The 23,133-nt window shown below is 47.3% G+C and overlaps 1 protein-coding gene across 1 annotated transcript in view; it reads left to right on the top strand.

Moving 5' to 3' along the window:
- ZNF536 (zinc finger protein 536) overlaps window positions 1-21,550 on the top strand; it is a 395,649-nt gene extending 374,099 nt beyond the window's left edge. The window contains exon 7 of the mRNA XM_088830251.1: window positions 21,306-21,550. Coding sequence (XP_088686377.1) covers window positions 21,306-21,550 — 245 coding nt within the window. The remainder of the gene's footprint in view (window positions 1-21,305) is intronic.
- The last annotated feature ends 1,583 nt before the right edge of the window (window positions 21,551-23,133 follow it).

The following is a 23,133-nucleotide window of genomic DNA, read 5'->3' as shown; positions in this document are numbered from 1 at the left end:
AGCAAAACAAGGAAGCTGGAGCATAAAATTCATCCTGAGGAGTAGATGCCCACAGACATGTAGATCGCAGATGTGCAGGCTGAGCCCACGCCGCTTCAGCCCCTGCTGACCCCCCACGCCTGTCTGCACGGGGACCTTGCCTGTGTCCAGAGAACCAAGGTCCGCGTCTGCGGTGGGTTATCTCTCAGCTGCCCGGAGTGTTCCTTCCTGTCACCAGAGCCTAGACTTCAGATTTTATTTATTTCATTTCTCTGTGTGTTTTGAGTCCTTGCTATGGGGAAAGTGTATGCTTGAGGACTCTTTGTTCTGAGTATCAAGGGACTTTTTTAAATGTCAGCGGAGTTCGGGCGGTTGTGTCTCATAAGCCTCCTCGGGGCTTAAGATGTACTTTCTCCAAGTTTTCATTAGCGGCCTCGCTCCGTTAGGCACATCCATCATATTTTGAGAGTATTTTATAGAATATTCTTACTACGGCGTGTGAATGCATATTGACAATTGTTGGCACTTTTATATATTCCACGATACACTTTTATCTGTTATGGATCCATAATACCAAATGTGTAGTAAAAAGCTATATCAAAAGGCAGTTATCCCACGTGCATAAAATGCTCTGACTTAGTCTCTTTAATTTTCTTATTGCAGCTTCTGAAACCCCCACTTCATCCTGATGGACTGCAGTATTTCATTTAAGAGAAGTGCGTGCCTGAGGGGGAGTGGAGTGATGGTGTTTCTAGGGCCAGTGGTGGCTCCAGTCCCAGGGCACCCCCCGTGCTGGGGCTAAGAGCAGGTCACGAGGCACTGCCCAGCCCTGGCCGCCCCACCTCCAGCCACCTTCTGCTGGAGACGTGTCATCCCAGGGGACACAGGCTAGAGGGAAGGCAGACGGAAACTTCAGGGACCTGGGCTCTGCCGAGGATTGACTGCTGATATTTATGGTCATGGCAGTCGGCAACGTCTGTGCTAAACTCTGGGTGGGTGCCACTAGGTGGATCTTGCTACCCTCAGCTGAGCCCCTCTGACAGATGAAGAAATGGAGGCTTGCAGCTGTGGGGAGCTCGTTGCTCAAAGGCCAGGCAGCGAAGTGCTGGGGTCAGGCTGCCTGCATCCCACGTCTGGCTCTGCTGGTTCCTCTTCCCTTCTGCGTGTGTTTGCAGTAAGTCTGGGCTTTAACTGACTGCTTGATACCATCCCATCATTTTGAGGCTTCAGCAAGATGATGATCCTTGTACCGTCTCTGACACATCGTTAATGCTGAGACTCTGAGAGCATGTGTGTGTATGTGTGTGTGTGTTGGGGGGGTAGCATAAGGGGCAACTCACCCCCCCCCCCAACCAGAAACCGCTTCCTTTAGGAGACCCTCATTTTTTCCTTCCTTTTCTGGTTTTCTGAATCATTTGGGGGTGGGGGGGTGTTTCGAAGCTCAGTTCTTTGGGTCGGCTTACAGATTGGCTGTTTATTGTGACAAGGTGGTCATCAGACAGGAAATAGAAATTTGGAGAGTTCCTCTAAAAGGAAGACAGCCAGGGCCTCAGGATGGTGTGTAGATGGGCTGTGCTTGGACTGACCAGCAGGAGCTGTTGGGGTCACCTGTAGCCCTGACTTCCCCATGGAAAACGTGGATGGTGGGTGTGGAGTTTCTCAGCCCATCACAAAGAGTGATGCGCGTGCAAAGGTGACAACGGCAGCAGTGACGGTGGAAAGGAAATTGGGCACACGTGCTTGTTAGTTGGGGCCGCAAGGTACAGAATGAGGATTTCCTGCTCAAGACCAGAAACTGAAAATTCCACTGTGGCTTGTCGTTTGGCATCGTGTATTTTAAAAAATAAAATAAACATCTGGTTGTTTGAATGCAAGCGAGATTCCCCTGCTTCCTTCCTTGCACACCACCCCCCCCCATCTTAATTTCAGCCAAGCTGTGTGTGTAAACACCGTCTTAATTGATATCAGGTTAGGGGAGTCTGAGAAACATGCTACAACACAGAGTCCTGCGGGGGTGGACATCTTGAGGCGTCTCCAGAAAGCCAACAATAGGTACTTACTTGCCGGCCACCTACTGTGTGCAGGGTTTTGTCAGAGATGAGCTGGAGACAGATACCAACAAGGCTGGGCACTGTCCTCAGGGAGCCTCTGAGCAGGGAAGAAAGTCTGCACGCGGCCCAAGTCCTACCATTGAGGGGGAGGTCAGGGCCCCTGGAGTGGGCAGGGCACTCCAGAGAGGAAGTTCAGGGGAAGGGACTAGAACCTGGATAATTAAACTTAAGATGAATTTGGTAACGAAGCCACATTTAGTTCCCATTCAGCTCTGGTCTTAACACCGCATCTATTTTGAGACTCAGGAAAGGCTTCAATTTGAGTAAATGTTTGGTTGTCTACTAATAATCATATAAACTATTCCATTGGATCATTGACACCAAATGGCTTCCTCTCCAGTCTCATCCTTAAGCCAGGATCTTTGATGGTTTAGAGAAGAGGGGTCTGGGGTTGGACCACTTGGTTTCAAACACTAGGTGCCCATCTCCTGCTTCACCTGGGCACGTCACTGATGGCTTTCACATCTTGGTCGCTGCACCTGTGACATGAGAGGACCTACTCATCGGGCTGCGTGAGGACTAGTAAATGTGATGATAAAGCGCGTGGATGCCATCAGTGATCCCAGGCCTAAAACAAGGGTAAGGTGTATCTGATTAAAATGCACCCGCTAGAAAAAAAAAACTACCTTTTTTTTTTTCTATAAAGTGATGCTTGGTCTTTCTTTCCCTCCCAGTTTAGTTGATCACTTTAGAAGGAATTCTGTAGTGTGAGTAAAGATACTGGTCATTATTATGAGGAATTTATGGCCAGGGGTCAGTGTGGCTGCTCAGAACAGTCTGAGTGAGGAAGGGTGAAAGAACATGTCTCTCAGGTGGGGAGGGACATCCATTTGCGTGTAGTCTAAATCCCTCCAGAACAAAATCTAGAATATCTTCTCACAGTGAACCAACTAGCTGACCGGTTTGCGGAACAGGCAGAGACGATCAGGATCCCTCTGTGTTAAGAGTGGGATCTGCTCTGGAGACTACTTCCTGCCCCGCTGGTGGCCCAACCCCCTACAGACACGTCTGAAAGAGACAGACTCTGCATCTGGTCCGACTGTCCCAGAAGGTCTGTGGCTGGGATGAGCCGGCCCCTGTCCGTGTCCCAGGCCACATTTAATAGGGATATCTTGACAATAAAAATTTTCTTGTCACCGAGACATTCCTCAACTGTTAGCAATCAATTTGGAGGTAGGGGGGTGTGGGGTGGGAAATACCAAAGGACATCAAAGAGGGTCTCACTCCCAGACTCTGCTCTGTTTCAAGGCTCCCGTAATTTGGGAAGGTTGTATGCTAAATAATTTGTGAGCCTCCAAACACTCAGGTTATTGTTTGTGGACAGATGGTGTATCGCGTTTTATCGCTTTTCCTTCTGTGGGTCCTCATATGTGGGACTGATGTGCATTCTGAAGTCTTTGTCTTCTTGCTAAAATCTCTAATCTAAAACAGGCAATCAAGCACAGAGGCAGGGCTTCAGAAGGCATAATCAGAGTTTTAAAAGCAAAGGGGAGGGGGGAACACCAGAAATCCAAGTGCAGTTATGAGGCAGATGTGTTTGCAGAGAATGCGAGAGGTTATTAGGGTATTGGAAGTGGACAAATGGAAGGGACTCCACTGCGCACGGGGAGAAGGCAGAGGGAGAGCCAGGCTGCGGCGACAGGCACCGGGGCGCTCCCAGCGGGGCTGAGCCCCCACCTTCCCCGGGAGCTGGAGCAGGGGCAACGGGGGTCTTTGTCTCTGCAGGCGGCCGTGGTGGGGCCTGGGAGGCCCCATCTTGGAGCTGCGGCCGCCCTTAAGAGTTAAATCATGTTGATCTACAGGAAGGAAATGAAATAGACGAACTCGCTCTTCTTTTCTTCCTACGGATTTTTCTTTTTTATTCTGAAGATAGAATTACTGTTTGTAAGCATCTGAAAGTCATTAGAGGCCCTGCAGTCTGTCAGGTGCCGACGCAAGAAACTGCTGAAACCGAACGGGAGCCTGCACCGAGGGCTGGGAATTTGTCATGTGCTGATGAGCAGTTATAATAATATATGAGCAAATCACAAGCATTCTGCAAATTAATCAAATTTTTTTCCCCTTCTCCCTTGTCTCTGGGAGAGTGGCTTTGCAGGCAGACGTAGGTGAAGCAGTTTTACTCACAGATGGTCGCTCTGGCATCAGATGGAATTTATATAACAGTAATTCTGATTTCCTGCCAAAGTAGCAGTGAACACACCAGGGAGATTGTAGAAGGCGAGTCATGTGGTTTTGCTGAGGTTGTTGTGGGAAGTTGAAGGGGGGAAATCTCAAATTTTCCTCTTTGCTTTTACTGTTTTTGCCTGAAGGGCCAGAAACGGAACGCCATTCTGCCATGGGCGAAATCCGTCACACCTTTTCTGGTGACTTGTGCTGAAAGAGTGCTTCGCAGCTGTTGGGACTGCTGGCAGCGACAGAGCCCCACGACTCCTGATCCTGGCCCCGCTCCTTACAAGACGGAGAGGGGAGCCGGTTCAGGAGGTGGTCGCGCCGCAGGCTGGAAGGAGGCAGGGCTGGCGCCTGGCGCGCCGAGCTCACTTACCCTCCGCTCCCCGTGGCATTGGTAAACCTACAAGGGCTTTTCTTTTCAAGTGTTTTATTAAATGAAGAGTCTAACAACCCTCACTTTAATTACACACGGGCTCCGGGTATAATTCCTCTGGATTTATTCAAGTAGTTGAAAACGATGGTGCTGGTGATTAAACTGATCGTCTTAGTTTAGCAGCTCAAGAAACCTGGGAGCGTGTTGGTGTGTGAGTGTGCATGCACGTGAGTCCTGGCCCTGGGTCCCAGGAGGGCCTCCCTTCAAGCTGACACCCTCTCCTCCCCCTAAACTTCCCTCTCTCGAGGAAACCCTGTCCTTCCCGGGGTGAAGGGGACACGGCTGACACTTTGGGGGCCACACTTCAGAGCGGTTCTCGCTGCAAGGTGCCTTCCCTGCGGAGTGGAAATGACACCAAGATGGCGTGCCGACTGCATTATGCAACGAAGTCCTGCTGCTGTGGGGCTTCTTCTTAATGTAAAGCCCTGCCCATTTGTTTTGGTTTACGTGACTACAGAGAAATAAGTGGATTAGACGGAAACTTTAGCATGCTTCACTGCAGCTGGGTGCCGACATCTGTCATTCCTCTGCCGTATTCCGGATCATGCCAGCCAGAGAAAGCAAAGTCTGACACCTTTGATTTGAGAGAGAGCCTTTTATAGGGGGAAAAAAAGGGAAGAAAAGAGTACCGTTTCCTTTGTGACTTCACGGGAAAAGCGACCTCTCTCCTGTGCTTTACTTAATTTTATTTTTGGCATGTGACAACATTTGTGGCACTTGGAGAGCGCTGAACATTGAAAAGTTTGTGTTTCCATCTCCCGTGTTTAGTTTGTTGAATTTTCCATTGTTCGCGGTACCAATTTGTTGAATTGGGCATGATAAAATGTAGCTATTTAAAATATATTCAGTGTGCCCATTTATATGGATATATACTGTGGGTATGGATAGTGGGTGTCTGATTCTTTTATGAAAAGAGGAATGTGCGATTCTGTCTCTCCCATAAACTCACGTTAATACGCTACAACTGCCCTGAAATTTGATGGAATATGACTGGTCCTGCTACGCTGTTTTTGGTGAGATCTTCTGCAACCCACATGAGCCCGCCGGCCCCCTCCCCGAAACCATATGAGCCCTCCCCAACCCCTAAAATGTAATGTGTTTACAAAAGATGAGAATGGGGACAGTGGGTGGTGACTTGGCCACAGATAACCCTGGATCCCAGCTTTTAGTGGATCTGCTGTCTATAAACTTACAGCGTTCTGTGTTGGGTGACTTTGTGGGTTTGTCCCCCTCCCTCTGTGTCTTTTCCAGTGTGGCACTGTGCATACCACATCCTTGGCACACGCCAAGTTACAGCATTGCCCCCTCCCCCCAATATTTAAATCGTGTAATAAAACAGAACCTGCAATTAAGGGTTGATGTGTTCATCTTAAGGGACACAATGGAAAACAGGAAATGATTAAACCAGCAGAGACCACCCACTTGTTTATTTCACTGGGTGTGTACAGGAATGCAATTTATCTGCCATGTGAAAAACCACAGGGAGACTTCACCCAGTGACCCGCCCCACCCCAAGGAGGTGAAGCACCGGGTGTTAGACTCAGGCAGCTCTCAGGGGTTGAGAACTGGGGTCCCGGTGCCAGGCAGGTGGCTGCCTCTGGGAAGATCTGGCCAGACCTTTTCAAGATAAACTGGAAATCCGTATTTTCACATGAAATCTCTTTGTTCTGAAACATTGGCAATACCTTAAATCTTTTTAAAAATAGCACTGGGGACAAAATAATAAAACTGTGGGACTTCCCTGGCCATCCAGTGGTTAAGATTTCATGCTTCCAATGCAGGGGTGTGGGTTTGATCCCTGGTTGGGGAACTAAGATCCCACATGGCATGAGGAAAAAAAAATTCACTGGAGAAACCAAGGACATAGAAAGTTAAGAATAAAGACAAACTTAATAAAAATGAGTGTGCCTCCAGCTTGTGACTTCTGAGGAGGGTGAAAGCATGTATATCCAGAGCAGTGGTGGACTCCATGGAGCTGGCCCATGGTCACCTGGGCTCTGGGGCTCCGGTGAAGTAGGGGGTACTGTCCCAGCACACACAGGAAGTGGCATGGTTGAGGGTGCTAGGGAGGGGCATGGGGCATGAAGGCTCGTTCATGGCACCGTGATTGGGAGACGGAGACCCAAGGTGACCCAAGGTGCATCTGGAAATGGTTGAGCTCTTGTGCGTCCTTCACAGATGTTGGGAGGAGTGTGGAAGCTGGGACTGGGAACCCTAGGGGCCTCCAGAGCCCAGAGCACTTGGATTTTCCTGGTGTGGAAGGCAGGGCAAGGCAGAGGGCATGGTCCGGGTGTGCAGGGAGGGTTCTGCAGGGTCGCCTCTTGGGAGGTCCTCTGAAGAAGGATGCCAAGCTGGGTGGAAGGAAGCACGGTGGGAGTGTGTCCTCACAAGACCAGAAGCTGGGACCAGCCTGTTTAAGGTCAGGGCTGCCCGTTCCAGGGTGTCCCTTAGGCCTTCGGGAAGGCGGGAACATGGAGCTGGGCAGAAGGGCACCCACCCAAGGCAGGCCCGAGCCCTTCCTAAGAAGCCGCCCAAAGGGAGCAACTCCCAGCTGCTGGCATCCATTCTGAGATGTGCATGGCAAGCATCTCCAGCCCCCTAAGGGAAGGGAGAGACCCACCACGCCCGAGTCTCAGGAAGCCATTAGTGAGCAGTGCCAACGGAGCACAGTTTAAATGCCTGCTTGTGTGGGCCTGTGGGGCTCTGACAGCTGGGTCCTGAGCCAGGCTTCAAGAAGGAGCTGTGGCTTTGATGGGATCTAATTAGAAAGAGATCTGGGGGTTGGGGTGGGCAAATTCCTGGTGGGAATGGCAATAAATGTTAGGTAAAAAAGGAGATCAATCCTGGGTGTTCATTGGAGGGACTGATGCTAAAGCTGAAACTCCAATACTTTGGCCACCTCATGCGAAGAGTTGACTCACTGGAAAAGAGTCTGATGCTGGGAAGGATTGGGGGTGGGAGGAGACGGGTATGACAGAGAATGAGATGGTTGGATGGCATCACCGACTTGATGGACATGAGTTTGAGTGAACTCCGGGAGTTGGTGATGGACAGGGAGGCCTGGCGTGCTGTGATTCATGGGGTCGCAAAGACTCGGTCACGACTGAGCGACTGAACTGAACTGAACTGAACTGAAAACAGGGTTGCAAGTTGGAAAGTCAGGCTGAGGAGGCAAGATGCTGTGGTAAGAGACAGGAAGTCATCAAAGGCTGGAGAGCAGAGGTGGATGCAAGTACGGAGGGGATTTGGGGACTGGCGCGGTGTGCAGGGCAGGCCCACTGCCTTTTGGTCCTGGGTCTTTCTCCTTGCTGTTTCTGCGGTGGTCTCTTGACCCAGTGAGTCCAATGGTGCCAGAGGTGGGTTCACACGGAGCAGGGCTGGCTGTTACAGCTTCTGCTAAATGCCTTATTGCCACAGGAACTTCAGACAACTGTAATTAGACCAATATTCGCGGTCAGTTCCGTTCCATCTAAAATCACCCCCGTTAGTGTGGTTTCCAAGTATCCCCTTCCTGGAAATGTTGAGAGAGAGAAGAGTTTCAGAGGGCGAGGTTTGCTGTGTGACCATGGAGAAGCTGCCAGCCTGTCTGTTCTCTAGCTCCCACCTTGCCTTCTCTCTCTTTGGCCTCTCCTAGCCTTTCTTTCTGGAGAAGGCAATGGCAAGCCACTCCAGTACTCTTGCCTAGAAAATCCCATGGATGGAGGAGCCTGGTAGGCTGCAGTCCATGGGGTCGCACAGAGTTGGACACGACTGAAGTGACTTAGCAGCAGCAGCAGCCTTTCTTTCAGGATTAAGTGCGCTCACCCAGAGACAAACGCTGAGTATTGTTAGAGGATTATTATATTACGCATCTAAAAACCTCCAAAAAAGGAAAGTAAGTTCATCGACCCTTTGAAGGTTATTTAATGATAAACATAAATGCTTTCATAAAATCTGGGGACTGATTTAAGATCTCGGATCAATAGTTGCCTGTGAGTGCTGGCGGCCAGGCCTGAGCTGCAGTCTGGTTCTCCTGACCACCCAGGCAGGCTGGTGGCGCCCTGAGCGCATAGACAGCCCGGGGCAAACAAATAAACAGAATTTAAGGCAAAATCTGCATGGTGTGGGCCAGAGCACGGGAATGAAGTTGCTAAGGAAGGAGGCACTGTGAGGTCAGCAGGAGGGAAGGGCAGGGTCTCCTGAGGTTGAGTTCTGAGGTCCTGGGCTGGGGGCGGGGGGAGAGGAGGGGACAGGCCTGAGCTGGAAGGGTCTGGGGGACTTTGACATCCCTGCCAGATGCTCTCTTCTGTAGACACCTCCTGGGATCTAGTCTCATCTTCTCAGCTTTCATACTAACTGAACTTGAACCTGAAGCTGCAGAGAGGAAGCGAGACAGTGGGTTAAGCACTGTCTGCAGTCTCAGAGGGAGCTGGTGCAAAGCTGAGTTTTCTGCCTCTCTGGCTTCTTGGGTCCAGACACACATGGAGCCTCTCAGAGCCTCAGTGTCCTTCACTGGCAAGTGGAGTCCTAACACCTGACTCCTGCACTGGCATTGAAATGACAGTTCCAATTCAAGACTCTCACATAACAGGCACATAATAGAAGGAGTATTTTAATATGCAAAACCATATCGAACAAACGCTGATGTAACTCTTCCTATGTGCCGCACGTTGTGCAAAGCATTTTACAAGTCTTTTCTCCTCGAATCCCCACAACCCGATGAGTGAACTATTATTAGGAGTACACCCATTTTACCTGGGTGAAAGAGCTGCTTGGAAAGTTTGAATATCCGGCCCAAGGGCACGTAACCTGTAGAGACAGGTAAGGATTGAATCCAGGTGTCTGCGTCAAGAACCCAGGTTCTTCATACTGGACCAGAGCACCACGAACACTGTATCCTGGTAGGGTCACTTCTCCTACTAACATCTAACATTTGTAGGGTACTTTGATTATAATTAATGACTTAGTATTGATACACTAAGTAAAGCCTACATTTTATTCTTATCCAATGTCCTTTCTCTACTCCAGGACCATATTTCATTTAGGGGTCAGCTCTCGTAAGGGCCCTCCTAGCTGTGACAGTTTCTCCATGTTTCCTGGTTTTTGATGACATGGCTAGATTTGAGACATACTGTATAGAATGTTCCTCAATTGAGATTTCTCATGGGTGGACTTGGATTGCGGGTTTTGGGGAGGAAAGCCACAGAAATGAAAGCCTTCTCATCCCATCAAATCAGAGTACGTGCTCTCCGCCTGACCTTGGTCACCTGGCTGAGGCCATGATTGTCAGATGTCTGCCTATATAGTTCCTCTTAAGTGCTTTCCACACTGCAGTTCTGGCAGGAGGTCACCATGCAGCCAACCCAAAAAAGTGGGAGTTTCAGCCACCTCCTTCAGGGGGAGCACCTGTATAGGTGCTGTATATAGCACCTGTAGTTGGGAATGTGTGAGGCCTCTGTAGTTCTCCAAGTAGGTATTTATACATATATAGGGCTTCCCTTGGAGAAGGCAATGGCAACACACTCCAATACTCTTGCCTGGAAAATCCCATGGACAGAGGAGCCTGGTAGGCTGCAGTCCATGGGGTTGTGAAGAGTCGGACATGACTGAGCAACTTCACTTTCACTTTTCACTTTCATGCATTGGAGAAGGAAATAGCAACCAACTCCAGTGTTCTTGCTTGGAGAATCCCAGGGACGGGGGAGCCTGATGGGAGGCTGTCTATGAGGTCACACAGAGTTGGACACGACTGAAGCAACGCAGCAGCAGCAGCAGGGCTTCCCTGGTGGCTCAGTGGTAAAGAATTCACCTGCCAATGCAGGAGACCTGGGTTCAATTCCTGGGTCAGGAAGATCCCCTGGAGAAGATAATGGCTACCCATTCCAGTATTCTTGCCTGGGAAATCCCATGGACATAGAAGCCTGGCAGGCTACAGTCCATAAAAAGTGGAAGTTGCTCAGCTGCATCTGACTGTTTGTGACCCCATGCACTGTAGCCTGCCAGGCTCCTCTGTCAATGGAATTCTCCAAGCATGAATACTGGAGTGGGTAGCCGTTCCCTCCTGCAGGGGATCTTCCTGACCCAGGAACTGAACCGGGGTCTCCTGGATTGCAGGCAGATTCTTTACAGTCTGAGCCACCAGGGAAGCCCTGGCGTTGCAGAAATGTCAGACATGATTTAGCGACTAAACAATACCACCACCATATATATCTTTTATGTTTTATTTAGTTAGTTTGGGTCTCCATTGCTGCTCGTGGGCGTTCTCCAGTTCTGGCAAGTGGGGGCATACTCTCTAGTTGCGGTGCATGGACTTCTCATTGCGCTAGCTTCTCTTGTTTTGGAACACAAGTTCTAGAGTGCACAGACTTCGGTAGTTGCAGCTGATGGTCTCCAGAGCATGGCACTAAGTATTCACGGGCTTAGTTACCCCTCGACACGTGGAAGCTTTTCAGACCAGGATTCTAACCTGTGTCCCCTGCATTGCAAGGTGTATTCTTAGCCACTGGACCACCAGGGAAGTCCTCCATGTAGGTACTGATTCAATCATTTGTTTATGTCTGTATGACTTGTGGGGGCTTATTTTATTCTTCGTCATTTACTTTGTTGCTGAAGCTATTCCAGCTCCGGCCACTGGGGGCTCTCTTACTGGACTGCGTGCTGCTCTGATACCCCAACCCGCTTATGGCTTTGGAGCAATTCCTTACTCTCTGGCACGAAATGCTCCAGGATCACCTTGTGTATGTCCTGTTCCAGCCCTAGAATTAGCCATTTCTCCAAGAAGCCCTGTTTCCCTTTCTTGAGAATAGTATTAGAAGTCAAGTTCTGGGCTAAGTGCCCTTGTTACCACTGGGATGTCGTGGGTTCTGGGCCCTCTCCACTGAGAAAAAGGGAATATTTATGTGTATACTAACCCCTGCCTGTACCCACATCTCTACTATACATATTAAGCTAAACACAAATTCACACTGATGTCTCCAATCTATTACCACATGGATCAAAATTCATTTTTAAAATTGTAAAATATTTTTTGATAGTGTTTTAAATTAAAACCCAAATCACAGGGAATTTAAAGCCTAAAATTATTTATACTAAGGATATTTCAAAGTGTTTTAGCATCTTTGATTAGACGGATGAATATTTTTTTGAAAACTGAAAACATAAATTAGGTACCTGATTAGAGCCATTCTTGCCTATTTACAATTAGGGAAATTAAAATATCTATATGGAATGTGTGTTACTGAGAAATGGCTTTTTCGATCAGCTCAGTGCATGCTCTTGTATATTTTTAGGCATTTCTTTGCCCCAGCAGAGCATGTTGAAACTTGAAGGATGGCCGGCGTCCCGGGCAGGGACTCCCTCAGTTGGCAGCTTCAGGGTCAGACAGAGCAGCAGACAGTCAGAGGGAGCAGCAGGTGAGGGCCAAGAGGAAATAAGCACCTCCCGGTTTCTCCCAGGTCCACTGGGCACAATCCTCCTCTGGGAGGCTGTTTTCAACTTATAAAATCTGCCCCATATGTGGAGGCATTTTCTTTCCTACTAGCGTGCAGTTCGCAAAGGTCTTTGTGTGTGTACTAAGTCACTTCAGTTGTGTCTGATTCTTTGCAACCCTATGGATTGAAGCCCAGCAGATTCCTGTGTCCATGGGGATTCTCCATGCAAGAATACTACAGTTGGTTGCCATGCACCCCTCCAGGGGATTTTCTCAACTCACAAATCAAACCCGTGTCTCTTATGTCTCCTGCATTGGCAGGCGGGTTCTTTACTGCTAGTGCAAGTGTCCTTCGGTTCCAGGAATACAAAGGGCTCTGGGTAGGGTGCAATAGGGGAAGGGCTGTTATTAAGGAGTCTTGTTGGCATTTCCCAAGCCTCATTGCCCTGTGCGTGTGAGCTCCTTCTGAGGGCTACTTCTCTCCAGGTCATTTCCAGGACCTTTCTAGAAGACAGCATCATAGAGCATGACTGTGGGAGACCTTTCTGTGGTAGTTTAGAATGATCCTGTGTGCCAGAGAGGATGTTGCAGAAAGGAAAATGAGCATGTCACAGGTGGGTCAACCGTGGGCTGTGGCAGGGCCCGATGCTGCTGGTCCCCAAGATTCTTCCTTGGTCAGCCTGGGTTCACTCATGCTTTCTGGCTTTCTTAAGGGTCTACACTCGCCCAAGGTATATGTGGGCAGGGTCAGGGCTGATCTAGAAGCCATGGCTGCAATGTTCCTCTTTATTTACCCACGGTCTTTTTCCAGTTATTTCAGCGAACAATGAAAGGCACCAGTGAGACTGAGCTGAAAAGCTTGCCTGATGTGAGAGATGGCTTGGCAGTGTGAGGACACAGGGGGATTGCCCCTTCACTGTTTACCTGTTCCAGGGAGCCCCCTCTCCACCACTTACATACATGACCCTCTTCTGGACTCTTTTGCTTGTGTTGACCATGGAGCATGAACCATGATTCTGGGGACTGCTCCTCTCCACCCTAGGATGCCCTTGTTCCAACATCCAGAGTTGTGCCTCTGTCACCATGTGTAGGCCTGATTCTGGCAAACAGCATCTGTGTCTTTTCTCAAGAATGTTCCTTCTCTCCTGTGAGTCCCTCCCATCTTTGAGCCATCTTTCAACTGGAAACTGGAGCCTTGCTTGATGTCCTTCCCTCATCAATGATTGGCCCCTTCCTCCTCCCACTTGGGTCTCCAGTGGGTTACAACCCTTAAAGTTAGCCTTTAGACATGTGAGCAACCATTCAGCATGTATTGGGTAGGCCTGTGTCAGGCATGTGGAATAGATGCCCTTCTCACCTTCTCAGTGCTAGAAGTACTACATCATCCCAACAGCAATCTTCTCAGGCTAATGCATGCAGCAGGTGTTCAGTGTGTGCTCCTGGAAGTGGTCTGGGGTCCAGGAGTTGTGTGGTGGGAACTTTGACAAAGAGCCTACAAGCCCTGTGACTTGGTGCCAGCCATGTACTCAATGCCAGTCTTTGATGGGCAGAGGCCACAGTACTGCTTGTGTCCATAAAGAGTGTGGGGTGTGACTCATGTGCAGTATCACACATTGCAGTACATGCTCCTCCACGGAGGAGTGGACTCTCTCCTGGAGCACCCTTGGGTCCTGATCAAAGACACCCCTTTGTAGATCATTTCCACATGTGGTGTGTAAGAGTGACAAGAGGGAGCAGAGACATAATCGTCTGTTTTGAGAAAACCCAAAGGTGGAATTCCTGATCAGGAACCAGTTAGCTGTGCCAACCTGACTTTGGATAATTATTTCATCTCGGTTTTCTTATCCGTAAAATGGGGAGATGTTTCTCCACCATATATCCCCATTGATAGTCGTGAGGACCGTTGAGGCAATTCCTGTAAACGTGCTCTGATGAATGGGTGTTGGACTGTTTTCTCATCACCCTGGACTAAGCACCAGAGGTTGGTCACTTCCCTCACCCCCACTCCCCTCTCTGCCATTACACATCTGAGCAGAAACCACCAGCATGGAAAGTCTGGAAGCCTCGTGGATGCAGCCTTGGGTCTTCCCTGAACCCACTTGCCCACAAGTGCAGAGCCGTAATGAATGGATGGTCCCCCAAGGGCAGGCATTTTCCTTTGCTCCTCAGGTACAGGGAAAGAGCAGATATTTCCATCATAGCAAGTAAGAAAAATATCTCGTTTCCCCACTTTTGTTATAAACAACGTACGGCTTGCTTTCTCCTTACTCCTCTTGACCCTCCACACTTTATACATATTTATATATTATTCATAGTGGATTAAAAATGAATGTGCTCTTTACCACAGCTCTACGGTGCTGTGACAATACAAATTAACGTATGAGGTACTTACTTTTCACATGGCAGTGATGGGAAATGTTGATGGGCTCAAAGTGAGAGAGAGAGGAGGGAAGCGGGGTGTGGTGAGGGCTCCCATCTGGCCACAGCATCAGGGCCCGAGGTCCTGCCTTCAGATGGGGATGGGGGCTCTTTGGGGCAGCAGCCTTGCTGCAGAGCTGGAAAGGCCTTCCCCCTTGGAGTGAGGTGCAAGCTCCCCAGGGGGTCCTGTGGGCCCCACCCCTGCCCAGCTCCCACTGAGCTCCACCTCCACCACACTAGGAACACCAGCTTGCATGCCCCTGCACCCACACAGCTTCCTGCTTCCCTACTGAGGTCAGGCGAGTCTCTCTGCCTGGGATAGCATTCTGTTCCTCTTCCTTTCTCTTGGCTGCCTCCCTCTTTCCTTCATCCATCCATCCATCCATTCCATTCACCTGTCCTTTTGCTTGAAAAATTCCTGATGGAAATCTGTGACATCCCAAACTCTCTACTAGGTGGTAAGAAATATCAATAATCAGAAAAAAAAAAAAAAGGAAAAGCAAAACTCCACCAGGACTGTCTTATGGGGCAGACAACATAACTGTTTGTTGATCTACTCTTTTAGACACTCTACTGTGGAAGAGAAGAGTTTGCTGTGATGAACCTCAGTGGGTCTGGGGTCATCAGGGGAAGCCTGAGGCAGCTGCGCTAAGGATGGGATTATGGTACTTCCATGAAGCAGGGGAGGGAGCATTCAGATGCAGGGAATGAGACAGGATTGGGCAGAGGTCCTATGGCAGGAAAGAGAATAAAGCATGTAAAGCATCTGGAGAAAAGAGAGGGTCCTGTGGTCAGAGGCAGCAGCTCGGGGGCTTTGAGGGCAGAGGCTGGAAGTGCACGCAGGGGCTTATATTCCTCCCAGCTGAGCTCTCGGAGCCCCCAACCCCCTTGACCATCTGCCCCACTGCATGGCCTCAAACTGCCAGCCCTACACCAGAACAGGATCCTCCAGACACGATATCCTTCTCACATGGACCTGTGACCACAGCCCAGCCCACGTCTGCTGAACTTCACCAAGGAGAATACCCTTGCTAACAACTACTTCCTTCATACTCTAAAGGTCTTGCAGATCCCAAAACCCCCAGTCAAAAACAGGAGCCCCAAAGAGAGACTATGTCAGACTTTATTCCACGACTATCTGGGATAAGATCACCCAGGACAGGCAGGCTAGTACAAAACTGGCACAGGGAAGGCTTGTTGAATGAGTGCTTTTGATGAAGAACAAAGCATAGCCTCTCTTGACCAGTCTTACTTAGATAAGGAACAGAATGATAACAAAGAAATCAGCAATTACAGCAATGACAGACAGCTGACATTTGTAGAGCTCTTTGTCATTTGCAACTTTGACGTGCTATCTCATCTGATCTTCACAACAGGATTAGGGTGTCAGTATTTGTATTATTTCCCCATTTCCAAGATGTAGAAACTGAAGCCTTGAGAGATCAAATGCTCGCTCAAGGTCAGACAGAGGGGAAACTGAATCTTGGGTGTCAGTGGGGGTGATGCTATGCTTTGAATGCAAGGTCCTGGTCAGACTCACACTGGCCACTGTGGGGCAGGAGGACACCTGAAATAAAAATTGCAAAACAGAGAGCTCTCTGTGGTCAGGCCTCTGCAGGAAGGATCTCCTGTGTTCAGAGCGGCCAAAGGCTGCCCTAAAGCAGAGTGCTTCCCTGTGGGGCTGAACTTGAGAAAGACCAGTGTGTTCATATTCTCCTCAAGTGGGGAGCTGACTGGGGTGGGTGCCCTTATTCTTTTAAATTCAATCCAAGGAAAGCTGTTAGGCTCAACCCTGTGTTAAAGCCTTTGCTGCTTCTTAGAAATTGATGGACAGTAGTAGCATCTTCATCTCTACCTATAGACCCAGGTGAATGGCTACTTCCATCTCTGATGGTGCAGGCAGCATGGCTGGTCTTTCTACTCATTAAAATGTGCCAGATGGAAGTTTGCAGCATGTCACCCTGAGGGCTTCTCCCCAGGGGATGTGTTGACCTACCTCCATCTGGAGATCTGATTTCCTTGGAGCCCCATATCCACCTTAGCAGGGAAGTAAGAAAACTCCCCTCAGATTTCCATGGCCCTCTCAGTGCCTCTGCATTCCGGTAGGTCCTCTGTTCTGTCACATGTATTGGAAAACCACAGTGGACATTTCAGTGGAGCTCTCAGCTGTGGGGTTTGTTCTGAAAGTATAGGGTATGTTCTCTGACCCAAAGGTAACAGATCACTGAGTTTGTGCCAATACCAGGGGCTTCGCATGGACAAATGGTATAGAGAAATTGGAAACTTTTCATCCAGATTTAGCTAGACTGGGAAATGAATCAAGTTTCCAAAAGTGCTTTGCATACTAACAGCTTTCTGTTTGGGAGTAAATGTTCCCATCACCAAAGGATCAACCTTTCACTTACATCCTATTCTCGGGGGAACACAATGCTTTCTTCTGGCCCCATCTGGGCTCCTCACAGTCACCTTCCCTCAGGATGGACGTCTCATTTCTTCAAAACTTTTCTTCTACCTCAGTCTCATGGGAACCTTTCAACAAACCATTTAGAAGGGTATGTGTGTGTGTGTGTGTGTGTGTGAATCTAAAAAAACATATAGTTCTTATAGGAATTTTAGAGAATTAGGAGATCTGAGGACATTATACACATTTGAAATTTGTTTTAAAGTCAAACCATCTAAGTTCACTCTATTTTGAGTTATTCTTCTGAGCTATGGGGTTGATATTTTTGACATAACAGCCATAAAGCTCAAATATAAGGACATGTATGTGAAAACCTGTAGGACAGAGGCCTTTGGGATCTTCGGGTACTACTATTACCTACAGTGCTTCTATTTACAAAGTACAACATAAGATCAGGATTTATCACGGTTCCAATATTGTACAGACTTCCTTCTAAAAATGTACACATGCATAACATTATACCTTTATATATAACTTTTCAGCTCACCTAAGTTAAAATAAAAACTACTTCAATACTAATGGTTTGACCACTGAAGTGTCCAAATATGCCAGAATTATTGTACATCTCTGACTCTCCCAAGATACAGATATTCAGATATAACCATAGGATAAAAATCATAATTAATATTTAAAATCAGCTGGTGGCAAAATTATACTAAGTGCCTTTATGCCAAGTTGGCCAATTCAGAAAAGCTTTTATTGTGAATAAAGGTGATATCTGAGGTTCTCTGTTTGGTTTGCCAAGATGCATGTGGTTCCCACTTGACACCATTTGCAGAGAGGGTGGCTTCCAAAGTTTGTAGCATAGATTCATACAGAAATAATAATAATAAGTATAATAGGCAACTTTGACAGATGGGAAAAAACAGTGGAAGAATGTAGGAACCCGATGAATCACGGTGATCTAAAGTAGATTTATTAAACAATACCATGGTTTGGTCATTTGCTTCATGGTTCTGCAAGCCTCTTTGGATTATGGTGCCAAGAGTTTTGATTTTATTTATTTATTTTAAATTATTATTTGGAGTTTTAAGCTCCAAAGTCTTGTCATGATGGTTTTCCCCATCAGTAACTTATTGCCATAAAATAAGTGAATTGATGGGTTAGCCCCAGCTTTATCTGAGCCATGGTAATTAGGATAGTGTCACCTTTCCTTTGTGAACTGCTGAAGAGTTGCTCTTGGTGGGAACCTGGAAGATATAGTCCATTTATGAGAAGCTTTGGACAAAATTTTAGAAATGCTTCTTAGGCTTCCTGAGGGAAGGCTCAGCTCTTCTCCCAGGTTCTCTGAATGAGCTTGAGTTGGTTCCTATGCCTCCAGCTGCAGACTTGGGCGGTCCTTCCTTCTTTCTCCCACTCAAGAGCTGCCCTATCAGAGAATCTCAAACCACCTCACTGAGCCCTGGGCATAACCTCATGTCCATGGGGATGATGACTTCATGAGTCGGATGATTGAGCCTTGGGATCTGTTGGAAACTCACTGACACCCAGCTTAGCGCTGACGAAGATTCATGATCATGGTGGGCAGAATGGGAATGACTTTTTCTATCTCACTGCCATTGATCAACACCATGATTCTTCCTTTTAGTCTATGCTTTAACTCCAACATGATGAAAAGTAGGGCCATGCACACTATTCATAAATATCCCAAGTCCACTAGAAACAGAATCTCAGTTCTACTTCTGCACCAACCCAGAGTCTTCCCTGTCATCTGTATGAGGGGATGACCAAGCCCTAAGGGTGGGGTTGGATTGGATAGCAGGAAGGCAGGAGGCAAATGGTACTCACAAATGTTTCTCTTTTTTGATAACTGTGGTCCAGGTTCCTCCTTCTGACAGTCTGTGCTCTTCTTGCTGTGGTAGGCCATGTAGAAGGGCCAAGAGCAACTGTGCTCCACTCCATGGACTTATGCAAGTAGGAAAGCTGATCAAATTCAGTCTTGTGTTAGGTACAACAATAGAAACAAAAGAAGAGAAAACTCTATCTGAAAATTTGTAATTCCTTCAAAAAAAAATGGCAAGGGGAAACAGTAAAATAATGATGCAATCCCTGCAAACAGTTCATACCTGCTTGTTCTGTGCCAAGCAGAGAGCTTGGCACCAGTGATGTTAAGATGGCTCTGCTTCCTGCCTCAGGAACTCGCAGTCTATCATGGCAGCCAACGCACACACACCACAGTCACACAAAACAGAGCCTTGAAAGGAGAATGGAGTTTGGGTCTGCAGAGAACAGAAGTGATGTCTCAGGGAGAAGGTAGCACTGTCAGAGCATGGGGACCCTGCAGAATGAAGCCCGTCTGCAGAGACCATCTAATGGTTTGGCTTGCAGTGGGCAAACAAGGGAGGCTCCTGGAGACAGGAGAGGTGTTGGGACTGAGCTGTAAAGGCGAGGGGGTAGGTGGTCATTAAAGATTTGGTCAGGGCACTCAGAGCTGGGCTTCTGCTTTAGGTACTCACTCGGGTAGACCTGGGGAGGATGGGCAGGAAGTAGCAAAACTGGAAGCTCTCCTGCAGGCTGCCATGTTCATAGTCTAGCACGAGCTGGTATACCCTGGACCGGGCTCAGAAGGGGAATATGGGAAGTAGAAAGATTCAATAGGTAGAATGGATTTGACTGGGGACCAGCCGGCTAGGAGGGAAGATGGAGAGAGCTAATTCCCGAAGCCCACTAAGAAAGGAGCAAGAATCTAGCGCTGTGTGCAATTTGGTGAGGAAATGAGTTTCAGTTCCAAACATTTGGTTGCTCTCCAGTTTCTCAAGAACAAGACTGCTTTGCTAAGTAGATACACAGGACTTCTGCTATTATGCTCTCGAAAAAGTGATGAATATGCTGTTCATATGTTTTCTGGGGTAAACAATTGGGCCCATTTATTTGCTTGTTTATTTTCCTGAGCAAATGAAACCCAGCACTGGGTCTTGACCTCTCTGGGTGCTGGGTGGGACGGCACTCATGGCTTCCAGGAATGGCATATCCACAGCTTCCCAGCATTGGGCAGAATGCATTGTCCCATTATAACTTCCCAAACTAGATGCTTTACTGGTTCCTAAAGATAGCAGAGATGTGTGCATGTCTGTGGTGCACCAGAGCAGAGAAATGAAGCCTGAAGGAGCAGGTGGATTTTCACAAGAATCCATCTTCTGTTATTTACAGCCTTTCTAGAGAAGTTTGATTCCGGGCGTCACCATTCAAAATTGAACTTCTTTAAAACTAGGCTGGCCTTAATTATCTGAGTGTCCCATTTCTTGTCTGATACTTTCTTCTGCCTCCTCTTGAAACAGAGCTTCCCAAATTCGTCCAGCTTGGCACTTCCACTCCACTGAAAAGCAGGGCTTGGGGAACATCCCTCTCTCACCCCACCCCAAACACACTTCCTGGTCACACTTGACTTGTTTATCAGTAGAGTTGGTGGGGACATAAGGAAGTGAACTGGCTTGGAGATCTGAGTCAGCATCCCAGATGGAGGGATTTATGGGTTTTTTTGGTATGCAGCTAGGGTCACAAAGTCTAGTCCAGGGCTCAAATCCACCTCCTGTCTGTTCTCATACAGCCTGTGGAGCTAAGAATGGTTTTTACATTTTTAAATGGTTGGAAAAAACAGCCCAACAAGAATAATATTTCATCACATATGAAAATTATATAAAATTCAAATTTTGGTGTCCATAAATAAAGTTTTGAATTTCATCAACAAAAAGTTGGAAATTTATTTCCTCTCTTGTTATATAAGTATCTACGTCATATCTTTGATCTTGGCCTGCAAAGTCTAAAATCCGTGCTATCTTACTTTTCATAAAAGAATTTCCAGGTGTTGGAACTTTCTTTCTCTCACCTAGAAAGGCTGAATTAAAAACCCTGGCTAGGATGGAAAGATCTTTTAAATCCTTGTCCAAGTTATTATTATTATTATTTGGTAACTTATTGTTTGAGGCTTCCCTGGAGGCTCAGCAGTAAAGAAGCCACCCGCCAGTGCAGGAGACATGGGTTCAATCCCTGGGTTGGGAAGATCCCCTGGAGAAGGAAATGACAACCTGCTCCAATATTCTTCCTGGAGAATTCCATGGACAGAGGAGCCTGGTGGGCTACAGTCCATGGGGTCGCAAAAGAGTCAGACATGACTTAGCAACTAAACTGCAGCTTATTATTTATCCAAGTAAGTTATTACTTATCCAAATAGATATATTGGCTGCATCTTTATTCTTTGCCATTTGACCTTTGCAAGACAATAACACTGCTGATATTGTACTGGTAATAATGATCACGGTCCTTTGAGCGCTGGGAGCCAGGGAGGGGTACGCAGCAGAACTGACTGGCCACTCTTTCTGCCCGTAGGTCACAGGCCTTTCCAGTGCCGCTACTGTCCCTACAGTGCCTCTCAGAAGGGAAATCTGAAGACCCACGTCCTCTGTGTCCATCGCATGCCTTTTGACAACAGCCAATACCCCGACCGCAGGTTCAAGCGCTCCAGAGTCGACTCGGAGGCTTCTGGGAATTTTGAAGACCCCGCAGCTGTCAAGGCGGGGAGCTCAGCGGAGTTAACGGAGGAAGGCAGCAAGGCCCAGGAGGAGCGCAACTGAGCCAACCAATTCGGAGATTGCAATATTATTTTACACAGTTTTCAGATTATGCATCTGGTAAAAGAGTTTGCTAACTGCATTCCAAGGGGAAAATCATGTACAACCCCCCGCTAGTGTATAGAACATTTAAAAATTTTAAAAAGATATCTATATATATATTAAAAAAAAATCCCCAGCCCTTGAAAATGGCTGCTAAACTGTTACCCGGCAACAAGTACTTCCAAACAATACAGGTGGGAGAAAAGGGATTTCAGAAATGCTTGGTGTCCTCCGAGCTCAAGAAAGCTGGGGGGCCCTTCCAATGCTAGAGTCGCCTTTGTCCAAAAATCAAGCTCTTAACTGCAAAACGATGCCATCTAAATGATTTAGTGTTGCCTTGAAGATGGAGGGGCTGTGTTTTCATTGTTGAAAACACCTCTATAATCTGACACCAGCTGCTGTCATCTGCCTCGCACCCTAATGGGATGTGTTGGGAGGCAGTCGCGGTGCCAGTCAGACTGGAGCGGTCACTGCAGAGAAAATCAATTCACGTGGTGTCGTAACTGCACTCTTGGAGAAATCTTAGCCGGCCCGCAGCCAGCGCCAGGGCAGACCAGCACTGCAGAGGCTTGCCATCTTCAATGTGCATTTTTAAAAAATCCACAGCCAAATGAATCAATGGTCAGGAAGTGTCTGCAGACAAATGTCCATTGCAGGTTTGATGAGTAATTCCTTTTTTTAGATCAAATTGCAGTATAGAGGGAAATGCTTTTTCTCAGTTGTCTTTTTTTTTCCTTTAATTTTTGGAGGAATTTACAAGAAGGTTGCTAATAAAAAATATATGGATACACGATATCAAATGCTTAGAACTAGCCCACCCTACTCACAGAAGGTGCTGGTGAAGGATGGAAATTTACCTAATAGTAGAAAGATTGTTTTTATTATGATTTTTAAAATGTTACTTGAATGAAGGCTGCTCCAGTCCTTATTATCAGATTTTTTTCATGTTAGTTTTTGTAAGTATCATAGACATGAAGCAAGATTTTCTTCTCCAGCAAGCTCTTATGAAATAGCTTGTATTAAAATATGAATCTAAACATCCTGCTCTCTATCACTAATGAAGAAAACTGTTTAAGTTAAAATGTCTGTTTTTGTAAAACAAATGTGTTCTATATTTTTGTAGATTTTAGATTTTCTACTGATTGGATACTCCAAATTTATCAAGTTCTGCACCATCCAGAGGGAGATTTGGAGGGCCAATAATGAAACACTTGACTCATTTTTTTAACAAACAATTTATGAAGACTAGTTAAGGGTTTATTCTTGAATCTGCTAGTGTGGCGTCCGAGTTCAGCCTCTTAACATATTTCCTTTGAGTGACACGAAATTGGTGCTGTTGCTTGTGACGGTGGAGAAGTACTGAAGTATTAACTTCTTCTAAGACAAAATTATTCAGACTTTAAAAAAAAAAAGATCGATATTTCCTTGCAGGCTGGGAGCACAGAATAAAACCCCAGGGCCTTAAAAACTTCAGCTCTGCCTACAGCAGTTTACAAAAATACTAAACTGCAATCAATGTAAATAAAATGCTTCGCTATCCTGAG

The sequence above is a fragment of the Moschus berezovskii genome, chromosome 22 (assembly GCF_049115385.1).
Source record: "Moschus berezovskii isolate FMDL1 chromosome 22, NW_MosBer_1.0, whole genome shotgun sequence".
NCBI classification, from domain to species: domain Eukaryota; kingdom Metazoa; phylum Chordata; class Mammalia; order Artiodactyla; family Moschidae; genus Moschus; species Moschus berezovskii.
The sequence above is the reverse complement of the archived record's forward strand: the minus strand, read 5'-3'. Positions and strand labels throughout refer to the sequence as shown.